The 15,082-nt window shown below is 46.0% G+C and overlaps 1 protein-coding gene across 2 annotated transcripts in view; it reads right to left on the reverse strand.

Annotated features, from left to right (window-relative positions):
- cno (adherens junction formation factor afadin) overlaps positions 1-15,082 on the reverse strand; it is a 113,254-nt gene that overhangs the window by 52,638 nt on the left and 45,534 nt on the right. For both annotated transcript variants that reach the window (XM_065424805.2, XM_065424806.2), the window contains exon 11: positions 1,692-2,044. In XM_065424805.2, coding sequence (XP_065280877.1) covers positions 1,692-2,044 — 353 coding nt within the window. The remainder of the gene's footprint in view (positions 1-1,691; positions 2,045-15,082) is intronic.

The raw sequence follows: 15,082 nt of genomic DNA on the forward strand, positions 1-15,082 counted from the left end.
GCTCCACCATGACAATGCCCCAGCGACATGTCCTTCATCGTTACCAATTTCCTAGCCCGGAGCAACTCCCCGGTGGTCCCCCCATCCTGCTTACAGTCCCAACTTAGCTCCGTGCAACTTTTTTGTTTCCCTGACTGAAGAAAGCGCTGAAAGGAAAGCATTGGGAGACCATAGAAAATATCCAAAAGCTAGTTAGTTAGTTAATTCGGGTTTAATGGTGCAAAAGCAACTAAGGCCATGCCGTGCCAGTCACAGGACAGTATAAGATCCAATGTTAAGGCAGCAATAGCTGCGTTACCTTAAAGTCGATGTAGATAACCGGTTTCGTCTAAAAACTCGAACAAGTTAGTGAATGGCACTAGTGGATCATCGCCCAATTTTAAGGCAGGGTGTAACAATATATGAAAGTGGCACAAACTTTTTAAATTTTTAACTGGGTGGATGTCTAATTTTCCCTTTATTAATTACCTCTTTCCACCTTGCGGGTTTCCACAGAATTATTTCGTCAAACTCTTGCCTTTGCTTCGAATTGTTCACAAATTCGACTTCGCCATGCCATTTGATAGCAGCCTGGTTAGCTCAGATGGTAAAGCGGCTGCCCCAGAAAGGCAGTGGTCCCGGGTTCGAGTCCCGAACCAGGACGAATTTTTCTTCAACTGCGAGGCTTTTCTTTTGAGGAACCCGTATGGGTTTCCTTTGTAGCGATGGCTACGAATGGGTGGATGTCTAATTTTCCCTTTATTAATAACCTCTCTCCACCTTGTGGGTTTCCGCATAACTATTTCGTCAAACTCTTGCCTTTGCTTAGAGTTGTTGACAAATTCGAATTTGCCCTGCCATCTGATAGCCGTCTCGTTAGCTCAGATGGTAGAGTGGCTGCCCCGGAAAGGTGGTGGTCCCGGGTTTGAGTCCCGGACCAGGAAAAATTTTTCTTCAACTACGAGGCTTTCCTTTCGTGGAACCCGTATAGGTTTCCTTTGTAGCAATTGCTACGAATGGGTGGATGTCTACTTATTTCTTTATTAATTACCTCTCTCCACCTTGCGGGTTTCTGCAGAACTATTTCGTCAAACTCTTGCCTTTGCTTCGAGTTGTTGACAAATTCGACTTCGCCCTGCCATCTGATAGCCACCTGGTTAGCTCAGATGGTAGAGCGGCTGCCCCGGAAAGGCGATGGTCTCAGGTTCAAGTCACAAACCAGGATGACCAGGACATACCACGGGCTTCCAAATATATTCCGGAGTACGTGTAACGACTGAAAAATAGCGTTGAGGTCATGAAATAGCACACAGCTCAGGAACATTAAATTTAAACCCTTTCTCTCATTTTTCTTTTTCTTTAGCAAGAATACATTTGCTCATGTGGATCGATTTTGATATGCCAACACTGGAAGCAATGTTCTTACTTCACATGCACTAACTCTAAAGTTGCATGCTACTGCAGCCTTACAGTAGCAAGCATCATTGCACTTGAAAAAAGAAAGAGGTGATGCCAGCTTCACTAATTTATTCCTTAATGCAATGTTCAGCGACTCATCACAATCATCACTTGCAACACATACATTCTAGTCAACTTCGTGCAGCACTGTCCTATTCATTGGTGCCAAGCGATTTCGCAACACGTAGATGGCTCTGAACAGCTGACGAACATAACACGTATGATGGCTGAAAAAAACCCTTTTGTCAAGGTACCTGGACAGAATTAAGCTTGAAGCATGCGTCGGCAAGCAGGGGCAGGTCATGCTGAGGGTGGGCCTTGGGTGCCGCCAGCAAGTGAGCTGCCTGGATGAGACGTGCAAGGTGGCAGTCTGCGGCCAGTTCCAGGCCCTGCTGTTCAGCCCAGGCCACTAGATGGGCCAGCCGGCGCTTCAGCAGGGCACCTGTTGGCCGACAAAGTGGAGGGCGCCCGTGCAGGAGGAGGCTGTTCAGCAGCCACGCATTCACATGGTGGAAGAGCCAGGAGAACAGCTGGATCGTCAGTGCTGCATTCACCCGGCAGCGTCGCAGCAGGCTCATGCTGCTTGCCAAGACTCCAAGAGCCTCACCTGCATAGAGATGCCGAGGTATGGAAATAAATGGATAGGACACGAATTCATCTACAATTTGACACATGCCGCAGTGACCAGAAGTGAAGGCACCTGTTAGCCATTTGCTGCAGCAAGTTAGCAAGTCCTCATATCTGGTCAGTCTTCCAATAATCTTAATAACCCCTACACAGCAATATCAATATCCAATCCTCCTCCATTCCATCAACATTGAAGTGAATAAGACGTAAAAGAACACTGAAAAGGTGTATAGCTTTGCGACTTACAAAGCAGGCCTTGGGCACATACTATACGATTTACTACTTGCAAGCTTGGGAGCTCTGTTTCATGCTACACAGAGCATAACCTACTGTATGTCATGGCGTACAGAAACTATTGGCTGCAATATCCCACACGACACCAAAAGCTGAATTTGCGTTGTCCAATGCAGGCATTCTTAGTTTAAAAGGTGCATGCCACACAAATAAAATTCGTACATTTACAGGAAACAAGCAAAAACCACACACAAGTCACACTGGCCACGTGTACATGAATGTGACAGAAGCGAACTGTATTACCGTATCTACCCACATAATGATCGCACTTTTATGAAAAAAAAATTGCCGCAAATTCAGGGGTGCGGTCATTACACTGGTTAAATTTCCCGCGAAAGGAAAAAAAAATTTTTTTTCATCCTGCATTTGCTGCGGGATGAAGGTCAACAAAGAGGCAGTCGCCACTGTAACAGTGCAGGATACCAAAACAAAAATGGAGGCCGGCGGAGCAAGCCGAAACATGCCGAACGCGTTTTGCTTTTCTTTTTGCGAGTACATTATGCACATTGAAACAGTTTCTTCTGCATCAGTAATGAATAATATTGTTAATATCAGCAAGTCTGCAGCAATATGTAGCCATGTCCACTTTGAGGGGACAGAAACAGAGATGGGCGTGCTTAGCTGCCAGTGACATAGAAACACATGGTGGGTGTGTTGCGAAAACTGTGGCATTTGTCTTCACTACTATCCTAATACGGCACATTTCCGCTATGAGTGGGCGAATATCTTAGCCGAGTTAAGAGTCAGCGTATGAATAGGGTACACTTCTAATGTATCTGTGTAAATGTGGCTACTATTGTTGCCGCTCACGATTTGTTGCGTGCCCATGAGTGCAGATGAGAAGAATCAAAAGGTGCATTTTTTGTTGTTGCTGACCACAACCATTAAAAAGCCTACAAAGAATTAAGCCGAGGCAAGTTTGATTGTAGCTTTTTTTTTTCATGAAAGTGTGGAAAGTGATGAAAGGAATAAAAGGGGGCACCTGCTTAAGAATGTTTGGTGCGTGCAGACCACTTGGTATGCCTTGAAGAGTCGTTCGCGTAGCATTCGACAGCATTCAACAGATGGTATGTGCGATAATTAGCTAGACTTGGCACACGACGTATCACTGCAGCATGTTCAGGATGCGATCATTACACGGAAAAGAAAAAAAATGCGATCATTACGCGAGTGCGACCATTATGCAAGTAAATATGGTAATTTCCAAGCGTATCGCATCTCACGTAAACGAGTTAATTCACTAGAAAGGGGTATTGCATCAAATACGCCAAACAGGAGTAGTTTGAAATGGAAAATGTGTATTTCCGCGGCCCATGTAAAGAGAAGCATACCATATTAGGAACTATGTGAGTGCATTCGCTGCGGGATGAATGAATGAATGCTGGGTTTCACGTGCCAAAACTATGATTTGATTATGAGGCATGGCGTAGTGGGAGACTCTAGATTAATTTTGACCACCAGGGCATCTCTTTACGTGCCCCCAATGCATCTTTTCACCCCCATCGAAATGCGGCCAGCGGCTGGGATTTGGTCCCACAACCTTGTATTTAGCAGAGCAATGCCAAAGCCACTAAGCCACCGTGGTGGGTGTTCACTATGGGATGACCACTGGCTAAACAACCAGCGGCTGCCACCGCACTGCAGGACATCAAGACGAAGATGGCAGCTTACAGAGCAGGCTGGCTGCGTGCGATTTCAATTCATGCATGCGTACATTATGTGTGTTTAAACAGTGTCTTTTTTGTCAATTAGAAGTGAGATTAACACTTTCCTGTCCGCACTTGTATCCGTCGATAACCTGGTATCAATGATTCCAACTTTAAATTTTACTGTGCTCATAGCACTTTCGGACATCTAGCGCTATCCAGTGCCTTAAAGAGAAAATGTTTTTCTAGCTTCGTTTTTGTTTATTTCTTCCACCGCGGGGGTATGTTTAAGGCGCCTTTTAGTTGGGCGTGATGAGTGCTCATAGCTTCCAACATGGCGTTGATGTTGCGTGCAGCTGCCCTTTGGAAACGACAAACTCCGATGGATTTCGATGAGTCTGCACCATAATATTTTGATGGTGGTGGCAGCACAGACTTGGAAAATGATTTTGGTTCATAGGATTCCGGTACAGATGGCAAAAATATGTCCAACAGTCCCTGAATGTCATTAAACAGGTATCAGCCGGCCAATTTCATTTTCTACTCTGAACCGTTTCGGTGGTGCTGCACTATATCTGCTGTGTTCTAGAGGTCACAGTTCTTATCTGTAGGCTGTCAATGTCGCTTGGGCAGGACAACTTGCTGGAAGTGGCGCAAAGAGTGTTTAGCTCAAGAAGACGGCCGGGAGTGCAACTCAGCATTGCACTTCTCATTGGCATGTAACGGTTCGTGAAAGCCGCAGCACAGCTCTTACAAACCGCCAAATAGCCACAAGGACTTACCCATTTTCCTTAGTATATAAAAAACTTCTACAGAGAGAAAGCTCATATTTGCAGGAATGTTGTATATAGCCTTCTTGTTCAAAATGTATATTTAGAATTTTAAAATATTTTCTTGGTACAAAGGAGCATCGATGTTTTTAAGGAGTTTTCTCGTTTTCATGGCAAATGTTTCTTTTACAAGGCCCCTATATTTTATTAGCCAAAATAAGGTACACACAGGCAATTACAAGTGCAGTGGAACCCCGGTTATACGTCCCCCAGTATAAAACCCGGTCCACCCGGTTTTTACGATGGATTAGCACATTAACGGCGAAGTCCCCATAGAAGCAATGCATTAAACCCCACTTATCCGACGAAATTTTACACCCGACCCGCATTATACGATGACCCTCGCGAAGCACGGGACAGAACGGCAGACGAAAAAAAAAAAAAAAGTGCTGTGGGTCTCTTTACTCGCTCTGTCTCTACAATCACTTTCTCCCTCTCTTCTCAGTGGCGTCGTCTCTCGTCCCGTTGGGGAAGCGTTTCTCTACCCCCCACCAGCAGCCGCCCGCGACGGCCGCTGTGCTGAAATAGCACCTTTCTCCACAATCACTTTCTCCCTCTCTTCTCGGCGGCGTTGCCTCTCGTCCAGTTTCCCAACAGCAGATTGCCGATGAGGTAGCGTGGAGAGACCTAGGTTTATCACTGGGCTCAATGCGCTCACTGTGATCACTGTGCTCGACGCCATGCATTTTATTACCAGTTTGTGGAATGCAGTGTTGCTAAGCACAATTGATAACTCATTCAAGCACTGTGGCTTTAAGCGAGATACTGCCTCCTCTGCTGGGGACGCAACAACCTCAATGCCGCTTGAAGCCGGTGCAGGCTTCGCCGCCGACGATTTCGAGGGTTTAAACCTCACCACGACCTTCGCCGAGGTGTTGCTGGATGACGCCATCGAGGAGACTTTGCCTAGTGCCGACGCCACAGATGCCGTACCTGTGCCTACCACGTTCGCCGAGGTGCTATGACACATAGACTGCTCCCGGAACATCTGTTCATGCAACGCCGCAGAGGACCTCCTTTTGGACGTTGCCCAACTCGAGCGAAAGCTCTTGGTTCACGCATCAAAGAAGGTCCAAAAGAAACTTACCGACTTTTTTAAAGTTTGCGCCGGCTGGCAGGAATCGCGGCAATGGGCAGTGGAGTGCCGTAAAGGTTCGTTTGAATAAAGCATGATTAGTAGCTGTACTGCAGCATTATTTCTTATCGCATTTACTTTTTTTGGTAATTTGGATTTCCAAGCCCAGCAGAGTATGTTAGTAGTTCACTTTGAAGTTTCTCGTAAATCCGTCACGCGAAATATGTAGTATTTTTATAAGCATAATTTATGTTCGGATTTTACAACGCTCGCATTTTACAACGCTTCTTCACAGTCCCGAGAAAGCTGTATAATCGGGGTTCCACTGTATACGTACTATTCTACGTACCTCACACTATTTTTCAACACAGTCCCCACACTGGTTCAGACATTTGTCCCATTGCAGCACTAAATTTGAGATGCCCCTGTGATAGAATCTGCCCAGCTGACTTCGTCCAAATGCTCACTGTCATGCAAGTCTTCAGGGTCTTTTGTTAACTCACAACACCACCACCTCACACTTCTCAAAGAGACACCTTTCCCCATACGTGAACTGCATTTCCTTAGTGATTTCTATGGGCATTCGTCCCTTGCTCCATAGAAAATGGAATCACACTTCGTTGCTCGTACGCCGTGGACGTGTGAAGCACAATCGCCATCTTCAACGACTGACAGCAGCGCCGTGCCGCAGAGCTACCGGCAAATAAGGTCGGGCCGGTCCAAGAAAGGTCCACTGCTGGATATGTTGATTTCGCATTTACAGCTGTTGTGTGGCTAAAAAACATAGCGGAAAAGTTTTCTGATTCACCCTCGTAAATGAACTTTTTCAAAGAATTGTTCATAAATGTTTGCTTGAAAATAACATCGCAGCAGCGCCGTGCCGCAGAGCTACCGGCAAATAAGGTCGGGCCGGTCCGAGAAAGGTCCACTGCTGGATATGTTGATTTCGCATTTACAGCTGTTGTGTGGCTAAAGAACATAGCGGAAAAGTTTTCCGATTCACCCTCGTAAATGAACTTTTTCAAAGAATTGTTCATAAATGTTTGCTTGAAAATAACGTCGTGATAAAGAACATTCCTTCTACAAATTGATACCATACATTCTAATATGAAGCATTTGCTGCAGCAGTAAAAAATAGTTTACTAGAATACCCAAGAACTGTCTATTTTCTCACAGACAGGAAAGTGTTAACATCTGTGAGTTACCCTATCTGTAGGGATGTGCGAATACCGAATAGTAGATTTCGAATTGAACATCGAATCAAGTCAAGAAAAACAAACCGATTATCAAATCAAATATCGAATACAGTCGATGACCGATTTTTCCAGATGTGCGATTTTTTGGACACATGCCTGATAATTAAGACGCCTTCGCGGTACAGCCACATACCCCATAGAGTCAATGTATAAGAACATCTGAAATTTGGGACACAAAAGCCTTTGCTGTCCGATTTTCCGGATTTTTTGACATGACCGCAGGTCTGAAACGGCATTAACTCTTTCGTTACCATGACTATTCAAATCGATCACTGGTGATCAATGCTTTAGATGGCCAATTTCAACATGTTTAGCCATTTCTTATTCACTTAAAAGAGACACTAAAGGCAAATACTAAGTCGACGTGGACTGTTTAAATATCAATCTAGAAGAAACCTTGCAACACTTGTTTCGTGCCAAGAAAAGACTGATTACCAGAAAATTGCATCTGAAGGGTCTGAATACCTTTTTCTAAATTCAAATCTCCCACCACCGAACGGGAATGGTGACATTGCATACGCCATCACCACCCTTTGCTGCCATCGGTGAGTAAAACGGCGCCTGACGGATGACGGTACCGAGCCAAGACAGAGCGGTGGATTCGCCGCTGCAGCTGCTTTTTGGTCAAGTGGTGTAGACCGTCCGGGCATCCCTCGACATCACACGGAAGTGGAATTCTCTGCTACTTGCAGTTTGTGCGAGTTTTGCGAGTCAGCAAAACCACCACAACACTACGTGATGACGTAACTACTGAAGTGGGCGGCGCGGAGTCGTGCGTTAAATGAAACCTTTCACACCGCTCGAGCGAAAATGGTGCTGAAGCACGACTGTAAACAAATGAATCCGGCGCAAGCTACTCGTGATGCTATTAGGCCAACAGCAACCCTGAGTCGGCCTCGGCCAGAGCGCGCGAGGAGGAGGCAGCATTCTTGAAAGCGTGTCACTACTTAACGAAGTTTAAGGGGCTTTACTCCCAGCAAGTCAACAATTAAATAATATCCTGGCTTTGCCATACGACAGCGCTAAGCGGTACTAATTACCCGAAAATGACGCCAGCTGTTCCCTAGTTAGATTTGGTGTGGAGTCCGAGTTGTTTTATTCCACCAGAGCGCATTTTTGAAGGTCCACTGCTTGTCCAACATGTTAACCTGGAATTTTCAACCAGTTTCCAAGAGTTTTGATTTTGCTTCTCTTGCAAAATCACGGCAAGAGGTAAAATCTCCAAGGGGTGGTGCCCGTGTCACTACGCAGCACGAGGCTGCATCGTGAGCAAAGCGTTGCGCTCGAAACTATGCTGCACCCGCACTTGAATTTAGACATGAGGACTCAAGTTATGATTCCGAAGATGACAGCAAAGCAGATTCAAGTTCTAACGGTGACAATGTTTCGAGTCAGCCTGGAACATCCGCAGCTGTTCACCGGCGAGTTTCCTTTACAGCGGTGAGCGGTCTCCTTCCTTGTGCATGCTTATCCGCCGACCCTTTTGCGCAACCTGAGAGCTCTACTGATTATCTTCAGAGTGTGCACTTCGCTTGGTCATGATGTGCTGCCATTGGCAGCAAAGAAACTTCCAACCACACCAAGGCCGCTCGTAGCACACCTCAGCCCAGCACTACGGATCAGCGCAAGACAGTTTACAACGAATGAGATTTATTTCTATTGTTCGCTGTAGAGGTGATCAAGACAATTTGCAAAAATGCAAACAGATATGCTTGGATGCATAATTCTGTAGTTGCCCAGCTATGCTGAGCGCGATCGGTCCTGGAAAGAGGTGTATGACTCTAGACGAACTAGTGAAGTACGTTCCTTGGACTTTTCATCGGACCATTCTCAGAGGATGCCGAAAAGGTGGAACTGCAAAATGTGTTACGAGCACCACAAAGTGGACATAAGCTTCACAAAATCCAGGAACTGCTTCACCGGATGGCATGAGCGAAGAACAGGCCTTAGTTTCTTCTTTGTAACCGAAGAATGGCAGTGTACTAAGCATTTATTTTTTCAGACACTATTCCTCAGTTATTTATCTTTGAAATGTATATTCTGAATTTCTTTCGATATTAATGTTTCTGTAGAAATCCTGTTTTTCTTATTGTTTTTATCAACTGGAAGCAAAAACAGCAATTTCTAGAATTTTTATGTTTTCCCTAATACATCTTTTTTGTTCGGCAATGTATGTTATTGGAAAGAGCATTTCATTATGTAAAATATGCTATGCTGCAATGTGTGCTAGAATATTTTTTGTAGAGGTAAATAATTTTTTCCGAGACTTATAAAAAACAATTTTCTCACTGTAACGAAAGAGCTAAAGGACAACTGCAACAAAATTTTCGGGCCGCATAAAAAGCATAGTTTCAGATAATTTATACATGCGGAAGCCTCTGTACAAATTCTTACCCTTGAAATACAGGTCAATCTGTCACAAAGAGTTCACAAAAATCAATGTTTTTCAAAGCAAAACTGAAAAAAAAAAAAAACTGCCATTATCGCTCGGTGGAAGTGAGGAGAAAGGAAGAGAATTGCCGCATCTGCACTGATTTTGCATGAAATAGAAGCAAGGGTTGCGAATTGATTGCTTGCTTGACACCGTGGATAATTCGAAATTCGGTTGAATCTGCCCTTTTCTTTTTAGTCCCATGAAACCCAAATTAAGGTGTTTTTACTGTATTGTGTTCCAGTTTTTTTTCCAGAAGACAGGAGGGTTTTTCCATAATTATAACGTGGTTTCTGTGGGTTATCATCAGCTCGTTAAGGCCAATCTGCAGAACAGAAAAGTGGGGAATGCGCATGACATCATTTGGCACCGCTCCGCACGGTCATAGGTGCTGCACGCATCAACTGTGGTCAGCGCTGATGTTAAAGAGATCTCAAATGGGGAGGCCCATGGTAAGTTCATGCAACATATCTGCCCCCCCCCCCCCCTTCTGTGTGTGTCCATCTGCCGTCTGTGTAAATGCGTTCGCAGCAGAGTCAGTGCACTGTTACATTATCAGGGTGTCTACCAAGTTGACATTTTCAAATTCTCCGAGTTTTCCAGGTTTTTCCTGAGCGATACAAAACTTTATTTTATGTCAAGACAGGCTGACCCCACGTCGCCGAATGCTGTCCCTCTCAAGTAAGCATTCTAAGAGAGAGAGAGAAAAAAAAAAGAACAAGAAAAACTTAATCCAGTCTGAATATTAAGGAGTAGCGTTTATTAAAAATAGAAAACTGAAGGGAGGGGATAGTAAAATGCACAGCAAATATCTTCGAAAAACAAAATGGCAAAAGCATTACAAATTGAGTCTAACATTTTCAAATACGAATGAAAAGAGATGCATAGAGAAGCAAATTATTTCCAATATGAGCTATTTCTATTAAGCGATAGCAAGATCGTTGGTATTAGACCGGAACTTTGTCACAAGTGAGATTTTCTCAGCAGCTGGACAGTCAACCTGAACTGTCCTCATTTACTAGTGTTTCACTGCTTTCAAGAGTTTATTTTGGTTTGCATGAGGGTCACCTGCATGTTTGCGTCAGCCAACACTTGCTTGCTTTTTGAGCTCAAGTTCCTTCAAAGAAGCAGCGGCACAGTTCTTTTCCAGATCATTCCTCATGCAACGGCCATTACTGACAGCAGCCAATCGTTTCAATTAAAAACACGGCACTGAAAGGCAAGAACCTTAATGGCGAACCAACATTTTTAGATTCCTTTCAATTTGAAAGCTGTGCCATGCGGAGTGTTGCTGTTCTGTTTCCTGCCACGTGGTGGTTCTCGTCACTCTGTTTGCCCGACCGGCACGGTCCCTTTTCATTGTCGCCGCCACCTGATCGAAGTAGCGAGCTGTACTTTCTCAAGTGTGCACTTTACTCAAATATTCCGACTGCTTTGTCACTACACGCCACTAAAGAGAGGTCTACGTGGAAGTGTGAAGGGTGCACCGAGGGCTGTGTTTGTGGTTGTTCAAGATACACTGAAAAAATCGAGAGAAGCACACCGTTGGAAGCAAGCTCGCCTGCATGAACTGATCCGAGTCCAGAATGCTCGAGGTAACTTCTGAAGCTGCCTCGCCCAGAAACAGTGACAGTGACCACATTTACTGGATGAAGCATTTCATACTACTTTTCACGCTATGTGGTGCACAAATTATCCAAGAGTACAACTGGTCCTTCCTGTATGAAAGATATCAGCTCTCCAGTGCCAGTTGTTGGCATTAACTCATACCTTACGGTATACAAGAGCTTCAAGCAAGGGTGCCTAAAGCATCCCACCAAAAACATGCTACAGCTTACAAATACTGCAAACAAAGCAGTTTCTATTTCCTTAATTGAAAAACAGCGCCCGTGCATTTTCCTGTTAAACGTGGCACACTGTCGACCAAGCAATGATGACAAAATCGTTGTCAAACAGCAGGCAACCGAAGCATTTAAAAGAAGGTCCTGTTTTGGGGGATATCTTTTGGGACGTGCTAGATGAGCTGGACTTGCTAAACCTTGCTCGAGTTGGATGTGCAGAGCATATGGCCACTTTTACATGCCAGGTGCTGCATTTTGTCATTGTGGCTTGCATGCATTTTATGCGAGAGACATGAATCGCCAGCCGGAAAACAGAGAAAAGGCCGCCATTGCAAATAAAAAACCTCTTCTTCCATAGCAATTCCCTCCATGCTTTCGACTAAGTTTGTTTTGATTTAATGCTTGTTTGTGTTGACTGAAATTACCATATTAAAAATTTATATGCATAACCCTGACCTGCTCAGTCTGTGCGGTGCTCCATGCGTCGACAACAGAGTCGGAATTTCGTGACTGTGGTCTAGAAATGGAACGGAACATAGCTATTATAGCTATTTCATACTGTTTTGCGCATACCTTCAAATAAGCGTTAATCTAGTAAACACTAAAATGTTCGGGGTAAACGTCGGAAGAGCGTGTGATAAACAAAGCACGAAGAAATTAAACTATCAGTTCTTCGGGATCTTGCATTAGGCTGCTCTTTGCATCACCTACCACTCGGGCCGAACAGTTCTTTAAAGGGACACTAACGGTTACCAGAAACTCAAGTTAAAGTGGTAGAGCAATGTTCTAGAACGTCTAAAGCCTGTTTCACATGCAAGCGAAAATGCTCCCGAATCCTGCCGCCGCGCCGCAGAAATCTGTTTCAAGCGGCGGCGGCGGCACTAGCGGCGGGGTTCGGACAAGTTGGAATTTCATCGCAGCGGCAGAGCGGCAGCACCGCTTCCGAACGGCCCGCCTCGACATGTGACCAGTGGAGGACTAGTGCGGTAAAGCCTGCGCATAGGACGATGTTTATTTACTTGCTACACGGGGTATGGGCAACATGCCCACAGAGCTTTTCAACGAATTGTTAATTGCTAAGCGTAGGATATATATTCATAAAATAAAAATTTGAGAGACAGGGACAAAGCAATGCTTATGTTGGTAGTCGCAAACTACCGAAACTGGCTGAAAGTCCCATGTTTTTTGCCAGCAACATTGCTATTCGCTGCGGCGGAAAACGCGCGGCGGCAATGCATGTGAAACGAAACCTTGCAAAAAGCTTCGCAGTGCCGCGCTGCTGTTGGCTCCGTTCGCTCAATCGCTTGCATGTGAAACAGGCTTAAGGCGTCAATATAATCGTGAACAGAGTTTTAGTAACCGAGAAATTGAGGTAAATGCATGACACGATTTGAGACCCCCCAGTGACATTCCGGTACTAGCCCGATGACGAAAGCACTCCTCATAATTTGTGTTACTAATACTCAACTACTCGTATTAACAATATTGTTTCATTCGATTATAAGACGGAAAAAATGCTACTTGTCTATGTCCATTCGATTCTAAGAAAAAATAACATTTTGACGTTACCCTTCAGTAATACAGGAGTTCGAAAGGTTTCGTTTTCGCTCAACTCTGCACGCTCGACTCTGCGCCGCGCGCGCTTTGGAGTTTCAGATGTTTCGTTATCGCGTCGTGCTGTGAGGGTTCTGCTGGCTCGCGAAACTTTCATTTGGAACAAGCAACGAGAATGCCATGTCCATGTGATGTCGTGGGAAGCCCTCGTTGCTTTCCTGCTCCGCAAAGCCGGTGTCGAGGCCGCCGTCGTAGTACGCAACGACGCCAGCAGCGCGAGCCCTCAGCAGCAGGTCGCGCTCGTCGGTGCTCAAATTGCTAAAGTTGAGCCCACCATCGCGAGCCAATCTGTCGGTGTCAGGGTCCATTGCGACGAGCGTCGAAGTTTGCATCATAGAATGAAGTACCAGCTTATGGGCGTCTTGCGCTGGAGTTTGAGGTATAGTAGCGGCGCCTGGTGGCGGTGCGGGAAACGATGTACATCTGGGTCGTGCCAGCTTGGGTCGTATTGAGCCCTGGCTGTGGCGAAGCACGTTTTTAGACCGAGTTTTGCGTCGATTCGCACTTTTTTATGCCCTGTTGCGAGTGCGAAAAGGCTCGTCACTTCTCACAGACCACGCCGACCACGCTGCGAGCTCGCCGCAGCCTATAGTTTAACGAAAATGGACTCTCCGTGTGCCGTAATACTGGGAGTAGAAGGAATCGGTGATTTGATCCGGAGAGACCTAGCCCAGCCTTGAAAAGGCGTCACCGTCATTACTTCTGCGTCGTGGGCTGCCATGAACAAAAAGGCCTGAATCCCAACATCAGATTCTACCGTTTTCCTTCAAGGCCTCACGAAGTGGAGCGTCGGGCGCGCTGCATAGCTGCAGTTCGTCGTGCTGAGTAAGCGAAACTTCGTGCCATGCTGACTGCTTCGCCTGTCTTGAAGCTTGCTTGATTATCTGCGTTCGAAATTTCAGTCTTTTGCACCTACAGTACCGACAGCAGACCGACATAGCAGCAGACATGGCTGGTAATTCACGATTCGAGATCCGGCTACAGCGACAATTAACAATTCGACCGATGCGAAGTGGTGAAGCGTGTGCAAATGAGCACAAATGGTCGGGCTCATTCGATGACAATTCACTACAACTCTACGAGCAGCACAGGTTAAGAGAGTTAAATGCGCTCATCCTTGATCTCAAGCCAGCACGTTGAGGCAGCGCAGCAAGGCAATATTGATTGCAGCACATCGATGTTCGAGCGCTGTCATTAAAAGCTACATCAAGCGAGCAGCGCACGAGCTCGCGCTGCAGCACGATTCGCACATACGTGCGAGCTCACATGTATTGCATCAGTTTAGCGGCATGCAGTCAACAAAGACTGCAGGAGGCCCGCCGTTTGGCGGCAGTTCGAAGACTGCTGCCATCACGGCGCGTACGATCATGCGCTCGAGCAGTTCGTACTTCGCGGTGCGTACCGTCGTGTGCTGGAGCAGTTCCGTACACATGATGTCTGCTTATCGCTGCTGTGGATTCATTTATAGCACGCATTTCCTCGCGTTTGCGCGCCTGAATCTAGCAGCTAGCGTGAAAACGTTACCTGTAGTTCCACTTCGTACGCGACTCGCTTCACTTGCGATTGACACCGTGCTAAATCTTCGCCGCCTAATTCTTGAACGGCGTACACGTATTCGGCACTGCATAATTTCTTGCCTTTACGCAGCGTGCCACCCCTGAAAATATCTTCGGTGCCCGATATACGCAGCAGGCCATGCTACAACACAACCGAAAGTGGCAGGTCCATATTGTAAACGTGCTTTCCGAAGCAGACGACCGAGCTTGGTACGGCCCATTTTAGGACGAGGGCGCTTTTTAGCACCTTTCTCGCAGCGCCCCCTGGGCAATGCAAGAGCCCCATGGTTGCGCGTTTCTCCTTCCGCTAGCCACCATACTCCCGCTTTCGCTCTGCTGTCGGCTCTGTCTTGGCGCTGTTTCTGGCTGTGCCTTTGCGTTTTGCGCAGAAAAGCCGTAGCGCCCTTTGCGGACGCCGTTCTACTCACCGGTAGCGCAACGTCACTATGAGACCATGATGTCAGCACTCCTCGAT

Source organism: Dermacentor albipictus, chromosome 6 (assembly GCF_038994185.2).
Source record: "Dermacentor albipictus isolate Rhodes 1998 colony chromosome 6, USDA_Dalb.pri_finalv2, whole genome shotgun sequence".
Taxonomy (NCBI): domain Eukaryota; kingdom Metazoa; phylum Arthropoda; class Arachnida; order Ixodida; family Ixodidae; genus Dermacentor; species Dermacentor albipictus.